Source organism: Sapajus apella, unplaced genomic scaffold, assembly GCF_009761245.1.
Source record: "Sapajus apella isolate SASKATOON/1434 unplaced genomic scaffold, GSC_monkey_1.0 scaffold1, whole genome shotgun sequence".
In the NCBI taxonomy this organism is placed as follows: Eukaryota; Metazoa; Chordata; class Mammalia; order Primates; family Cebidae; genus Sapajus; species Sapajus apella.
Window position 1 is genome coordinate 77,184,003 of NW_022436941.1, and position 16,037 is coordinate 77,200,039.

At 38.7% G+C, this 16,037-nt stretch overlaps 2 protein-coding genes and 1 long non-coding RNA gene across 4 annotated transcripts in view; 1 reads left to right on the forward strand and 2 right to left on the reverse strand.

Annotated features, from left to right (window-relative positions):
- Window positions 1-1,439: 1,439 nt before the first annotated feature.
- Window positions 1,440-2,895, reverse strand: LOC116553063. Its single transcript, XR_004269618.1, has 2 exons — window positions 1,988-2,895; window positions 1,440-1,684 (listed from the first exon to the last, which is right to left on the reverse strand). It is a non-coding gene; the product is annotated as an uncharacterized LOC116553063 (long non-coding RNA).
- SMIM15 (small integral membrane protein 15) lies at window positions 2,895-9,126 on the forward strand. Of its 2 annotated transcripts, none has more exons than XM_032280152.1 (3): window positions 2,895-3,726; window positions 4,939-5,064; window positions 5,946-9,126. In XM_032280152.1, exons 1-2 carry the CDS (start codon window positions 3,337-3,339, stop codon window positions 4,975-4,977), a joined length of 429 nt encoding a protein of 142 aa, XP_032136043.1. In that variant the 5' UTR covers window positions 2,895-3,336; the 3' UTR covers window positions 4,978-5,064; window positions 5,946-9,126. The 2 variants fall into 2 exon arrangements, with proteins under 2 accessions (XP_032136043.1, XP_032136049.1); XM_032280158.1 differs by lacking the exon at window positions 2,895-3,726 and adding an exon at window positions 3,733-3,947.
- Window positions 9,127-11,941: 2,815 nt separating this feature from the next.
- The window catches only part of NDUFAF2 (NADH:ubiquinone oxidoreductase complex assembly factor 2), a 217,418-nt gene continuing 213,322 nt past the window's right edge, over window positions 11,942-16,037 (reverse strand). Inside the window, exon 4 of the mRNA XM_032280140.1 lies at window positions 11,942-12,265. Within this exon, the coding sequence (XP_032136031.1) occupies window positions 12,014-12,265 (252 nt within the window). The 3' untranslated portion in view covers window positions 11,942-12,013. The remainder of the gene's footprint in view (window positions 12,266-16,037) is intronic.

Sequence of the window (16,037 nt, forward strand, 5' to 3'; positions counted from 1 at the left end):
CACAGTGGCTCATGCCTGTAATCCCAGAAATTTGGGAGGTGAAGCGGAAAAAATCACCTGAGGAGTTAGAGACCTGATTGCCCAACATGGTAAAACCTAGTCTCTACAAAAAATATAAAAATAAGCCAGGCATGGTAGTTTGCGCCTGTAGTCTCAACTACTTAGAAGGCTGAGACAGAAGAATTGCTTGAACCTGGAAGGTGGAAGTTGCAGTGAGCCAAGATTGTACCACTGCACTCTAGCCTAGGCAAGGGAGCAAGACTCCGCCTCAAATAAATAAATATCACACAAATATGCCTATTAAGAAATGTATTTGCACTATGCTTCAATGGAAGAAAACAACCTCACAAAATAAAATTTAGGGAAAAAAATCAATTCCATCAATATCAGATGCAGGTGAGAGCACTCTCAAAGTCTTTTAGTCAAGACTAAATTGTTACTAAACTATATTATCTTCAAATAATATTATCTGAATCTTATTCTGGTTTCACTACTTACAACTTTGACATGGGTTAGAATGAGATGTAATTTTGTACCAACAAAGGGAAAAGTACTTTTTAAGCAAAAAAATGGCATATGACTGCCACAGGGCTTCCATTCTCAAAAGAAGAATTTTATAAGGCTCTACTTATAAAATATAATTGCAATAGAGTACACTAGTGCTGAAGAGGCTGGTGGTATGATATACTACGCAGGAATTATCTTATGCAAAGGCAGGCCCTACTTAATTAACAGCATAAGGTTTAGTTAATTTGGTTTAACTTACATGAATAAGATTTTATATTTTAGAAGTAAAGCAGACCTTATTTCCTTGTTATTCTAAATTGGTATTGTGACAGACATTTGAGAGAGAATGAAAACCTGATTAAGAATCTTTTCAAAGAAATAAGATCTCAGCCTGGAACAGTGGCTCACACCTGTAATGCCAGCACCCTGAAAGGAGCCTTTGCAGGAGGATCACTTCAGGCAAGGAGTTTGAGACCAGCCTGGGCAAAACAGTGAAACCCTGTCTCTACAGAAAAAATTTTAAAAATTAGTTGGGCATAGTGGCATGCATCTGTACACCCAGCTACTCTAGAGGCTGTGGTGGGAGGATCTCTTGAACCCAGGCAGTCAAGGCTGTAGTGAGCTGTGATGGAGCCACTGCACCTAGCCAGGGTGACTGTGAGACCCTGTCTCAAACAAACAAAAATTACTGAACCTCATTCTCTGTAGTTGGGCTTGACTTAGAACTGAATACATTAAGCAAAAAATTAACATTGGTCATAGTTTTTAAAAACAGTGAGGATGCTAACTTGGGCACAGTGGCTTGTGGCTTATAAGTCCCAGCTACTCAGATGGTGAGGAGGAAGGATCCCTGGAGGCCAGGAGTTCGAAGAGGCAGTGGGCTATGATGGTGCCACTGCATTCCAGCTGGGCCAGAACAAGACCATGTTTAAAAAAAAAAGACCTTAGGAAAACTTGCAATGATGTTTATATCAAATATCTTACTATGCTATTTATTTAAGTTAGATAAATGACCAAATCGAGTCCAATTTATAGATTTTAAAGCTGAAAGGGCACTGGAGATGGCCTAACATGTTTTCTACACACATAAGTGGAGAAACACTCAGAGTGATTTATCGGAGTATACATATCATTACTCAGCCAAGACTTGTGAATCTTAGTTCATGAGCTCAGACTCCTCACTATGGAAAGTAGTTCACAGTATTCAAACCAATCCTGACATCACCTTTAGGTAAGGCAATGCAGACTGCAGTAAGGAACTCCACCGTGGCAACCCCTATGCTGCTCCTGGTCTTGCACACTGACCTGTAACTTGAAGCTGGATAAGCAAACTTAGATTGTAAAGGCATGGTCTACGCCAGCAGTCCCCAACCTTTTTGGCATCAGGTACTGGTTTCGTGGAAGACATTTTTTCCATGGACAGGGTACCGTGATGCTTTAGGGATGAGACTGTTCCACCTCCGATCATCAGGCATTAGACTCTCAGAAGCAGCACACAACCTAGATCCCAGGCACTTGCAGTTCACAATAGGGTTTGCATCATGAGAATCTAATGATGCTGCTGATCTGACAGTAGGCAGAAATGCTCACTCACCCATCGCTCACCACCTGCTGTGTGGCCCAGTTCCTAACAGGCTACAAACCAGGTATCACTCTTTGGTTGGGGACCCCTGGTCTACATTACAGCTAAAGAGCTACAGAGGCTTTCTCCTTATGTGCCCTTTCTTCCTGCCCAAGACTTCTGTGCTTTTAACCAGGGATGCAGCACTGCAAGTATGCAGAGGCAGTAACTGGGAAAACCATCTACCATGATTAAAATAAAACGCGTGTTGGCCTCTGGAACGATGAATGTTAAAATAATACATTCTGATCACATCTTGAATTCACGAGTTGGGGAGGTTTCAGAAAAATCAGTTACTTCTAGTAAGTATTTACTGCACACAATCCAGTGACTGAGTCTGCTTTTTTCTGGCTATTACAAGTACAGGCTAGGCCTAAGCAGCATAGGCTTTGAAACTATCACCTAGGTTTTCAAATAAAAATGAGTAAGAAAACAACTGCTGGTAATACAACATTATAAACATTAACATATGTCCAACGAACAGTATCATAGATCGTTAGATTATCTGCCAAAAGCCTGTCCCCTAGTAAATAGTACTTATTGTTTTACCTAAACCAGTTAAACATGTTGTATCTTGCTCCTCAAAGAAAACATTCTATAGTCTTTGGAGAATTAAACAGGGAAGAGGTCTTGCAACATTTGTCAGAGGTAGTCAAACAGTGTAAGCAATCACAAAACTTGGTCACCAAGCAAACCAGAGCCTGTAGATTAGAAGACAGTATTAACTCACTCTTTATCTTTCTGCATGTTCTCTTTCTCTTTTTGCATCCCTTTATTTATTTAATGAAAGAACAAACACCTCTATGGGAACTCAATGCCCTGACAGTTCAATTAGTTGTCAAGTTTACTCTGGGCAGGTATTGATCATTCTTTCGTGAAATGAGTTAGGTGCTTATTAAAAAACAACAAAACCCCCTTTTCACACAGCATGGCGGCATTTCCCTTGGTAACAAGGTTGGGTGGATCCACCAAGGCCCAGCAGCCTGCCTCCTTTACCTAAGAACTACTGTCCACCTGGAAGAGAGAGGCGTGAGGTGGGATGTGAACCAGGATGAACTCGTCGCAATCGTCAAGAGTCGCTGTGTGGCCCTCACCTTGACTTCGGGCGGTTTGTGGGGACCCAACTGCTTTCTTGCCGCCGCTTGAGTTTCCCGCAGCCAAACACCTCACCCACCCGGGACCCTCCAACTGTCCGGCTAGAGCAGGGGATGGGGGTCGTCTCTCGATCGACCTCGGGGTCAAAGGCTAAAGTCCATAGCCGCTTCGGAACCGCTCGAGTTCTGAAGCCGCTCCACGCCTCCTCGCTCACCACCTGGTCCCCGCAGGACGCGGCAGTCTCGGGTTCCAGCCCGGAAGGGAGCGCGGGTGCCGTCACCCGCCCTGCGCGGCCTCACCTGCCGCTCCCCGGAAATCTCAGCGACGCCCTGTCCCCGCCCCGCACCCTCCCGCGTCCTACAAGTCGAGGTTCCAAGACCCACGCAGCAATGGCGCGGCCGGAAACTGACCCCTGGACTTCCTCCCGCTCGGTTGGCGGGTCGGGACGCCTGTGGGCGGGACGCAAAGGCCGCGACTTCCGCCTTCCTGTTTCCGGTCTGGCGGTGAGTTGGGAGTGGGATCCGAGCCCCTGGGGCGATGTAGTAGGGGGCAGGTGGCCGCCGCTGCAGTGCCTTTCTCCCGGTACCCAGCAGAAACGGCGGCGGCGCAGAGTGTGGCGGGGCCAACCCAGGATCCCACGGCTTTGCGCGACGAGGGGCTCGAGATTGCTAAGGCCCAGGGGCAGGGGTGAACGTGGCCCCCGTGCGTCTGCGGCCCCGATAGGGTAAGGAGGGAAGAGTGAGCAAGGGAGAAACGTTAAGAAAGAAGGGAAAGACAAAGGAGGAAGTGCGGATGGTCGTCAAGTGCCACCAGCTGCAGCTGCAGGGCCCACGCGGATCTGGTTGGGAGATCGAGCCGGGTCGATCTGTTTTGGGAGGAAGAGTAGGATTTATTCCTCAAAGTGGGAGGCACGGGCGTTTGGGTCCGAAGTTGAGGTGCAGGGAGATGTGTGGCCTGTGGACCATGGCTATTTTACTGCAAAGTTCTTTTGCTTTTCTCTGAAAATTACATTGGTTATTCGCTACTGGTCTGGAGAAGGTGAAGGCAGGTCGATCTCAGTAGTACCTAATTCTGACTGTATGGGTGAGGTCGTATGAAGTCTGGGAGCTAAGATATTTAACATATTAGGCACTTTCATATGTGTTCAGTTGAAAATCGTGGAAAGATACAATAAAACCAGTTTTCCTGGGGTAATAGGATTGTTGGTGGATTACTATAATTTGTTTTGGTTATCTCTTCTCATTTTCTAAGAAAAGGACATAAATTGTATAATAGACCCCCAAAAACCTTTAAAGAGTAAGGTAAGGTGTTTGATTTTTTTAGTGGTGTACCTAATCCAGTAAAGGAATGAATGGCAACATTTTTAGTATAAAAAGTTCAAAATCTAGGAATGGGTGCGGTATCAGTGAACCAACTTGTCTCCTATATGTCAGTGAACTAAAAAAATTTTATTATTGTAATAAGTAACTTAGTAAAATACTTGATTTTCAGTAATTAGGATTTTCTTACAGGGCATTTGCAATTGTGGTAAATTCAAATGAGGAAGAAACAGATATGAAGTTACTATAACGTACAGGCAATTTTACATGTCATATAGGTTGCTTATATACAATACAGAAATTTTCCATTTAAAATTTAATTAACAATTATCCTGAAAGTTGTGACTTAAATTTTGTTTTCTTTTTTGTATTCTCTCCAACTCACCAATTGTACAGAATTTAAACCATCTCTCAGATGTATACAGTAGAACTTAAGAAGACAGACAATCAAGGGTCATCTGAATCGTGATTGGGTCACTAATAATACCAGGACAAAGTTAGAGATCACTACTCAAGCATAAGGTAGATGATTCTTTAAAAATTCCAGTTGAAATTGTAACAGGATGTATGTACACTCATTCCCTACCCAGGTATTCTAATTCTGCACTTTGAAAAGAAGTTGACACAAACATGAAAGGTGGAAAAGCCCTGGGGCAAAATAGAAACCGTCACTCAAGTTACATAATCCTCATTTGCCAGATGCCTTTTCTTACACTCAAAAAGGAACAAAACATATGACATTTGTTAAGGCTACTTTTCTCATTTATTAAATTAGGCTTATTTCAACAGGGGTCCTCAAAGCTGAAAGGGCATAAAATAGCTCAGTACTTTTTGCTTATTTGGCATATTAATGTGATGTTATGACTCCCTTACCCTCTCTTTCCCATTCCTGGAAATAGCCATCTGTCCTCCTCTGTGAGCATTTCACATGCTTTGTGGCTTGTCCTTTTCAAACACCAAATTTGCTTATTTGTATTTTTGTTAATTAGTAATACTAAGGATAAGTCAAAAAATGACAAACTGTATTAAGCTGTTTCCTGGAATGACCATAGAAAACTCAAGATTCTTTTAAAAGTCTCCTGTTAAATAAAGTTTTTCTTGAATATGGGAGGCATGTGAGAATGCATAGTCCTTATGATAAAGTCAAATGGCTCTTTTTAATCATCTATAACTTTACGTCTTTGAAGTGTCACTATTCTGGCTGTCTAGATGAATTACTTTTTCCTAACTCGGGATACTAGTCTTTATTACATTAGTACTAATTAGTATTTTTTAAAAAAGCAAAGTGAGTGATAATGGAATTCTGAGTTAACTGGTTGTATGATGAAACTTTTTCAAAATTTGATTAACTGCAGTCTTATTTTTTTTTTTTTCCCTCTGTGTTCTCCACCCACTTCCCCCAGCCCTAGTTTTCATAAGACTGCTATGAAGATGTTTGATATAAAGGCTTGGGCTGAGTATGTTGTGGAATGGGCTGCAAAGGACCCATACGGCTTCCTTACCACTGTTATTTTGGCCCTTACTCCACTGTTCCTAGCAAGTGCTGTACTGTCTTGGAAATTGGCCAAAATGATTGAGGCAAGGGAGAAGGAGCAAAAGAAGAAACAAAAACGCCAAGAAAACATTGCAAAAGCTAAACGACTAAAAAAGGATTGAAGGACTGAACAGTCTCCGCAACCAGGGAAAATCATTTGGAAAATTATGCAGCTTTGGAAGAACCCACTGAAGTTCTTCTTTGGATTTCTTGACAGTATTATTTAGTAAATGAAATTTGACCAAATGGAAGAATCATGTTCTGACCTCAATACTGTAGTGACATTTAGGCTTGGGTGTAGAAGTTTATAGGTTTCTATTGACAGTTATTGTAAATTAGCATTTATTATGGTACAAATTCCTTATAACCGACTTAGTAATTTGCTGATTAGCAGTTTATGTACTGAAATGAAGACATCCTATAGGGAAAAATGAATTTAGATTATGAACTCAATTTAGATGAACTCTATGTAAAATGAGGTCCTGTTTTGGACAAAGGAAATTAAAAATGTAAAAGTCAGAACTGTCCTGTCGTGAGGTGATAAGTGTGCTTTGGCTTAAAAGAGATACAGTATGTTAATTACATCTTTTATTATTATTATTATTTCTTACAGTCATTTCTGGCTTTCTCAAAACAAAATATTAATCAATGAGTACTTCTATTTGCTGCATTTTTCTTATTTTAGCCTTTGAGACAGCTGATAATTATCAAGACATTTTGCATTTTATAAAATGTAATTTTATAAAGAATTATCTTTACTATGTAGAATACCACCTACTGGATAGAACAATTTTTGTACTTAAAACACTGCCATTTTCATAGAGATGGCTTTTTGAGAGGAGTAACACTATGGTTAGAGCTTGCAGTAAAAATGCCAAACACTGTAGTAACTTGGAACCAGGTTATTCTTATGCTAAGCAGAACTGTAAAATACTTAGTGTCTTATCAGGTAATTCGCTGATTACATAGACACCACTTTTGTTTTTTATTTCATTCTTTAACTCGTGGTAGTGATATTTAATACTTTCTGATCAAACAGGTTCAAAGTGAAACTTTAAATTTCTATTAAACAACTCCTCAAGAGTAACAGTGAAGTCATACTTCATAAGTGGTAAAGAAAAGTATACAGTTTGTAAACATTTTGTTGGGTATAGCAGTAATTGGGCGAAACGGATAAATTATATCAAAATGAGAATGTGCTGTAATTGGAAGTAAGGAGCTAAAGGATGTTTCTTTCAGTTAAGTAGTATAACTGGAACATTTTACTATTAAACATGGCTTTTATAAATGCATGGCCCAGTAATTTTTATTCACTGTTAGTATTTAATTCACTGTCAGTCAGCTTATTAATGTTTTCTGTACCCCTGATAATGAATTTTAAATTATAAAAAATTGCCCTGCAGCTACAGTTTAAAAATGAAACTAGATATTAAAATAAATTTGATAATTTTTTATAAAGAGGTCCTGGATTTTGTTTTTTTTTTTGGAGGTACTAACATCTTAAGTTACATTATGTTATGCAGGTTAGAATTTCAGTTACAGCTAAGCATACTTGTAAAACTTTAGGGCTATATTCCTCAGAACCTAAGGACCACTGAGAATGTTTATGGACCAGTTTGAATAACAGTGCTCTTCTTTTAGATTATCAGTCTCTGATATATCTAAAATTCGTTTTGTTTTCTGCAATCAAGCTGTTCATGGAAATAATTATGTACATGTTTTACTTATGGTCACATTTTAGAGTCATAATTCTCATTCATCTACCGAAGTTATGGTTTCATCAGTTCTAACAACTTAAAGATATTTAAAAGTGTTTTTCTGTAATTTGTTAATCTCAACATGCCAATTTTGTATTTGGCATATACTTTTTTTGTTTTTTTCACTTTTCCCAATCATTTAGACAGCCTTTCTATATATGTGAGATCAAGATTTTACTGTGTGCATGTGTGTGTGTGTGTGTGTGTGTGTAAGGGGTCAGAGAGTACAGGGAGTATTATGAGATTTGGGATTCTTCAGAAAAATCATCTCTCACTGCCAACAGGGCACTGTTGTTAAAGAATCCCATTTACTATTATCTGGAATCCTAGAAATGATATCTTGTATTGTTTAATACCTAGAGATTGTAGTTCTGAGAACTAAGTACAATCAATTACCTTTCTAAAGCTGGTTTTGGAGGAAAAAGCTGTCCCCAGGCTGCCTGTAACAAACGTTTTATCAAAAATAAGCAAAAGTTTATGTGCCAGATCTTGAGCCATAGTATCCATATGATAAATTTCAGCATGTTACTACTTATCAGATATATAAGGACATTTAAAATTTTACTTCTTTACAATAAGCAAACTAGAAATATGCACAGGAAGCTGTGGGCTGGAAACCTGATGTTGAAATAGACCTTATATTTCATATGGTTCTAAATTGGAGGAAATTTGATCCTATTTAGGAATGAATGCTTTTATATTTGCTACTGGTTATAGAATCATGCTGATTTACTTCATATCTGGAATAAATGTTTAAGGACAAATTCACATTTCTCAAATATATTAAAAGAGATTACATGGTCAAATACCCAAAGTCTGGGAAACACATGTACAACTGAGACAAGTTTCTTTTCTGGATGATCTCTTGGAGTCTTTTAACTTGACTACCATAGATTGTCCTCTATACCTCTCTTTCTCCAAATAAATTAAATATAATATGGGAAAGCCTACTCTTAATAAACTCAGGTTACATATAAATAGCTCAGTTAATGATACAGCATTTAAACAACATAATGGTATTGATTCAAGGTTAATTAACATCCAGAGATCTGTTGGTAAGAATAGGAATGGAAAATGATTATTTCCTCCATTTTTGTTGGTTTTTAACTTCAGGTAACTAACGCATAGCTAACAAGCTAGGTTTATGTAATTAAACCCAGTAGCTTTTCTGTACTTTGTCAGTTTGTGTAATGCTATTTTTGTAAAAACCAAAAGTACACTCTATGTATGTATAATAGCAGAGGCATAGAATGGAAGACTTTGCTTCTGATAAAGTACTTAAGGTATATAATATTTTTCATGTTAGCATGAAGTTTTTTACCTTTGAAATTAAAGTTTTTTTGGCATAGGTTTAAAATCTGTCTTGACATTTTCATAATAAAAGACAATGATATGAAATATGGTGGGCAAACTAATATTTACTATTTTTAATTCTCCTTTGTGTCTGGCCTAAAAGCCAAGTTTTTAAAGAAAAGTTCTTTAGAAAGACAAATATTAATTAGGCCAAGATTATAATTTACTTTTTATGCAGGATATTTAACTTTGTGCCAACACCACCTAACTAATGTGACCAGTCATCCTTAACATGTTAGCCTGGAGGAAAGGGATATGGACAGGTTATTACAAATTCATTTCCACCCCAGAAGTTGCCTTGAAAGTACAAGCTCTACTAATAATGGTGGCTCTGTATCATCATCGTTAACATAGGCATTTTTTATAAAGGTCTCTTGGCCAAGATTTTCTCATCCTGCTTATGCAAAACAGGTATTTTAAAATGAAAACCATAAAAATTGGTAGTTAATTTCTGCCATATCTAAGATATTTATAGACAGACTATATGTCAAACATTTGCAAAAGGTGTTTATGGAATGCAATTAATGAGCTTACAGGAATTTGGCAGTAGATACACTAGTATGTTAAAACATTTACAATTTTCTCTGCAATCCAGTCCAGTAGTTAAGTACATGTTAATCTCAATTCACAGTCCCACGTATACCACAAATTATATATCTTTTTTTTTTCCTTGAGATAGAGTTTCACTTTTGTAGCCCAGACTGGAGTGTGATGGCATGGTCTTGGCTCACTGTAACCTCTGCCTCCAGGGTTCAAGCGATTCTCTGGCCTGAGCCTCCCAAGTAGCTGGAATTACAGGTGCCCACCACCACGCCCAGCTAATTTTTATATTTTTAGTAGAGATGGAGTTACACCATGCAGGATAGCCTGGTCTCGAACTCCTTATCTCAAGTGATCTGCCTGCTTCGGCTTCCAAAGTGTTGGGATTACAGGCGTGAGCTACCGTGCCTGGTCTTTTTTCTTTTTTTTAAGAGACAGTCATGCTATGTCACCAGGCTGGAGTACAGTGGGAGTATAGTGGCCTCATGATAGTTCACAGCAGCCTTGAACTCGTGGGTTCAAGTGATCCTCCCACTTCAGCCTCCCAAGTAGCTGGGACTGCCCGTACACACCATGATGCCCAGCTAATTAAAAAAATTTTTTGCTTCAGGGCATGGTGGCTCATGCCTGTAATCCCAGCACTTTGGGAGGCCAAGGCAGGTGGATCACCTGAGGTCAGAAATTCAAGACCAGCCTGGCCAACATGGTCTTGAACTGGATCATGAAACCCTGCCTCTACTAAAAATACAAAAATTAGCTGGGAGTGGTTGTGCACATCTGTAATCACAGCTACTCGGGAGGCTGCGGCAGGAGAATCACTTGAACCCTGGAGGCGAAGGTTGCAGTAAGCCGAGATGGCACCACTGCACTTCAGCCTGGGCAACAGATGAGACTCTGTCTCAAAAAAAAATTTTTTTTTTTTGTGGTGATGGGGTCTCGTTATGTTGCCCACGCTGTTCTCAATGCCTGGCCTCAAGCACTCCTGTCTTTGCCTCCCAAAGCACTGGAATTATAGGTCTGAGCCACCCTGCTGGCTGGATGTATCTCCTTGCATACTACCTAGTGACTAGTTCCTTTTTTGCCTCTGTGGTAAAATGTAATACCACCTTGAAATGGTGTAGTAGAGATAAAATATTTCACCTGGTACTATATGACAACTGCTGGAATGTTGGGCTTTTTGTCATTAAGTGTGCTGATTTTGTCACTTGATTACTTGTTTTAGTATAAATGCTTTATTTCTGTAGTGTATTTCTTAGGCAGTTAAATTTTTTACCTGCTATTAAGTAAAAAATTTAATCTGTGTTTTTAGGAATTCATTGTTAACGCTTAACCAAGGATTTACTTACATTCAGAGCATAAAAATATGGGTCATTCATTCAGTAAATATTAAGCATCTATTGTATGCTAAACACTGTGAGGGTTTTAGAATAACAACAAAAACTTCGTTGTGCACTCCAGAAAATGTATGACCCTTTAAATGTACTTTTGTAGGTAATGTTTTAACATGTACATTGTCTTCTGTCTTCTAATGGAATTGATTTCTGCTTTTTGAGAGCTTTCCCCAATTGTCTATTTTTTCAAAGTAATTTTCAGTCTCACGGAACTCCAGTTATTGTATTATTTCTTTCTCTACTGTTCTTTCAGACTTTGTTATGGATTGTATACTTGTATCGGTCCTAATTCCTCTCCAAATTCCAACTGCAGTCCTACCATAAGCTAGCTTTTGTCCCATCTTCTCATCAAGGTCTTAATGACTTTTTTCACTAATCAGCTAAGTTTTCTTTGCCTCCACATGTTTTATCCAAGTTCACGTTTTTGGTTAGTCTTTTAGAATCTTACAGGTTACCTCTCCAGAAATAAGAATCTTTTCATTCTTTTTTTTCTCCTATATTTGATCAGCTGGGAAAGTTCACTGTTTTACCCTCATTATTTCTACCAAGCTATATCTATGAGTGGTTCCCAAATGATCATAAAGATCCAAAGTGTACTGAGGATTCACGGCTACAGGATCCTTCTCAAGGGAGTAATCCTACGAGGGAAAAACAAATCTAAGCAAATTCATAAATAACAATGACTTAGTCAAATGAAGGAATTAGGTCTAAAAGAAGTTAGATTTCTATAGTACATACTCTCACATTTCTTGTGCATACACTAAAAATGAACTCTTAAGATTAATGGAATAGGAAACTTTGTACATTCAGAAAATACAAGGCAATTCACTTTTGATTTCTTTTATTTGTTAAAATAGTCACACTCATATACATGAAAAGATTTGACCATGATGCATTCATTGACTGGGGCTCTTGCCATCTTGTGGCATCCAAGATCCTGGCTGATAGGTTTTACCAGTGCTGCTGGGAGCCACTGAGGGTTCTTCCTTTCCAAAGTATGGAGCAGAGGCATGCCCTTTAATTTGAGTGTCAACTGGTGGAGTCAAGAGTTCTTCATTGGTCTCTTTACTAAGGAGTTTTTCTTTTCCATAAAACTCTTCACTTTTTATTTTGATTTCTTCTCTGTATTTTTCATTCTTTAGTATTTCCTGCATGTATATATAAATGGAAGAAATTATCAAATTTCTAGTTAAAAAAATAAAATAAAAAATAGTTTTTATGAAAATGGCCAATAAAAATAAAATACATATTATATACATATACATACGTACATACTTTGCATTTAAATAAACAGATATGTATATAAGTTTGAAAAAGCTGTATGATTACATACTTATTGTTACATAAACAGTTCTGATTTTATGCTATAATAGACATGAAACACCACATAGTAGAAATATTTGCTACCCAAAAAATGAAGCAAACAAATGTGAAGTACTACACAAGAGCCTAAGAGACACTGAAAAATTTCCTAAGCCTAACACTGATTTCTTTCTTAAAACTCATCAGTGACTATACTTTTCCACTGGCGAGAAAGAAGTGCTCTGACTACCCCATGAGTAGTTTAATCACCACAGTAACTGAGCTTCTGGGCAGTTGCTACAGTGAGGGTGAGAGGAGAGAAATCAGGTTTTCTTTTTCCTATAGCCTCCAGAATTCTTATGTAAGGTGACAATATATCACAAAGGAAATCCCTCCATATCATACTGGAAATAGTGAAAGTAGAAAAAATTCAAGTTCCTGTGTCTTAATAGAAGCTCGTTCTTTGGAGTAGAATGAAAGGTTCAGGACCAGGTTAAACTTGCACTAGTAATCTACCTCAACTAGCAAGAGGATACTCAGAAATTGGTATAGAGCTTGCTTGGATTTTTGTTTAATAGACCAGTCACATCACCTACTTTATTTACATCACCTCTATAGTTGCAGTCTTAGAGCTGGTAAATGCATGTCCTTTTTGATGAAAAGAAAATGCAGGGCAAAGATCTGTTCTCATTTCTCCTGCCTTCACATAATTTCTCTTTATTCAACATTACTCTTCTAAGACTTTCTTATAATCGCTATTGAGGCAAAGGAAAAGCCAATCTGAATATATTAATTATTTTTACGTATGAAGATGGATTAAAGATTTCAGAGTTGAAATATATAGAGACTATAATGTTTTCTAAAAAAGAATTTCCTTTTGTTTTTCTGGAAAAATATAACTGTTACCACGCAAAATTAAAGAGAACATAAATCATTTGTGAAAACAAATACAGTCTTGTAAATATTTAGAATTGAAGGGCCAGATGCTGTGGCTCATGCCTGTAATCCTAGCATTTTGGGAGGCTGAGGTGGGTGGATCACTTGAGGCTAGGAGTTGGACACCAGGCTGGCCAACATGGCAAAACCCTGTCTCTACTAAAAATACAAAAATTAGCTGGGCATTATTGTGTATACCTGCAGTCCCAGCTACTCAGGAGGCTGAGGTAGGAGAATCACTTGAACCTGGGAGGTGGAGGCTGCAGTGAGCTGAGTTTGCGCCACAGCACTTAAGCCTGGATGACAGAGCAAGACTCCATCTCAAAACAAACAAACAAATAATAACAACAACAACGAAACTATTTGGGATTGATAAGAAAGTGGTCAGGTGGAGAAAACAGGATAGGAATTGTAGACCTTGAAGACTCTTAAGGAAGTCTATTTTCAGGCCTGGCGCGGTGGCTCACACCTGTAATCCCAGCACTTTGGGAGGCCGAGGCGGGCGGATCACGAGTTCAAGGGATCGAGACCATCCTGGCCAACACAGTGAAACCCTGTCTCTACTAAAATATAAAAATTAGCTGGGCATGGTGGCACACATCTGTAGTCCCAGCTACTCGGGAGGCTGAGGCAGCAGAATTGCTTGAACCCAGGAGTCAGAGGTTGCAGTGGGCTGAGATCACACTACTGCACCCCAGCCTGGTGCCTGGCGACAGAGCGAGACTCTGCCTCAAAAAAAAAAAAAGAAGTCTATTTTCAAGTATAAATTACCATAGAGCAAGTATTTTCCCTTACAATTCCTTGGAACAATATCACCTTCTATTTCCATATATTTATCTAATAACAGTATGTTTCAGTGTTTGTATAAGGATAAAGCAGGAATGAGGGTCTTTCTTCACATAAATATTTATATTTTAAAAACAGATATTCATTATTTCACTTATTTATCTTGCTGCCAATAAATATTTTTCTTCAACATTTAAAAAAAGATGGCTGAATGGTATTTTATCAATAGTATTGTACCATGATTTACTTAACAACTCCCCTACTGATGCTTCAATATTTCACTTCTTCATTAAAAAAATAATGTGATGATCATCCACATGGGTAATTCTTTGACTCAGACAGGGTTCCAGTCCCAAATCTACCATTTACTAGCTGTGTGACACCAAGAAAGCTACTTAACTTTTTTAGTCTCAGTTTCTTTATCTGAAAATGGCGCTTAGATGCGTAACAGTATTGTTTCTTAAGATAGCTATGTATTACAAGGTGAGTAAGCTTTTATAAAACAATGCCAAATGGGCCGGTGTGGTGGCTCACATCTGTAATCCCAGCACTTTGGGAGGTGGAGAGATCACTTGAGGTCAGGAGTCCAACACCAGCCTGACCAACAAGGCCAAACCCTGTCTCTACTAAAAATACACAAATTAGCCAGGTGTGGTGCTGCACTCTGTAATCCCAGCTACTCTGGAGGCTACAGCATGAGAATAGCTTGAATCCAAGAGGTGGAGGTTGCAGTGAGCCAAGATCATGCCACTGTACTCCAATCTGGGTGACAGAGCAAGACTCTGTCTAGAAAAAATTAAATAAATGAATAAACAAACAATACCAAATGGAAGTATCTTCCTTTTGTTCCCCTTAAGTAACCTCTAGAGTTCCCTTAAAGATTGAAAAGTTTATGCAGATACAGATTTTTCCATATTCTACTGTAAGCCAAACATTATTGATTTAAAAGTTGAATCTTGTTTATATGTGACTATGTAAGTACAAATATTTATACCTCAAGTAACTCATATGTATACCCTTCACAGTGTTATTCTCTGAACGTTTCTCAATAGTGGCACAGAATTTGGGCTCTGAAGCCAGACCACTGAATACAAATCCCACTTCTTCCATTTACCAGGTGTGCAACCCTGTGAATGTTACTTAACTTCCCTGTGTCTCACTTCCGTGTTGTGTGAAATGGAGATAACGTGTTTTCTTCAATGGGTTGTTGTAAAGATTGGGGACGAACTGGCTACTGGGCAGTAATAATAAAACAGAGGAAGGTACAAATAGATTTTTAAAAAGTAACTACTCATTTTATTAAAAAATAAACATACCAAACTTGTACCTATCTCTCTTTGATATGGGTAGAGGTGTTACTAAGTAAGAGGTAATCTACTAGTTTCAGACAAAAGATGGAATAACTGGTACCAGACTAGTCCTCCTGCCATGACACAACTAGAAAACCGGGCGAAAATACATTTTTCAGATACTGGACAACAGGCAGCACAGTAGTGTGATCCCCGAAGGGCATCAATGAGAAACAAATAAGATAAGCCCTGTATCATCCCAGCTTTCTGGCTGGAGGCACATTACTGGCTGCAACACAGGGTGGGGGAACCCAAGCAGAGGATGGTGGTTTAGGGAGAGATAGAGATGGTTGTTTAGTGAGTCTGAGAAAGCTAGAATATGCTGGGATATGTTAGGCAGAGTACCAGGATACACAGAGTAAGTTTTAGAAATTTGCATAGGAATCCACTTGAGTGTTCAGCTGAAAATTAGGCTGTCCATGTGCAGGGTGAAACTTCACAAAGCCAGGAAGGACAATTTTTTGCTAAAGAATACTGGGGAACTGTAGGCTGAAAATTACTAGAGTTTGCACTGGACTAGGAAAAAATCAAGTTCTAACCAGCCAGG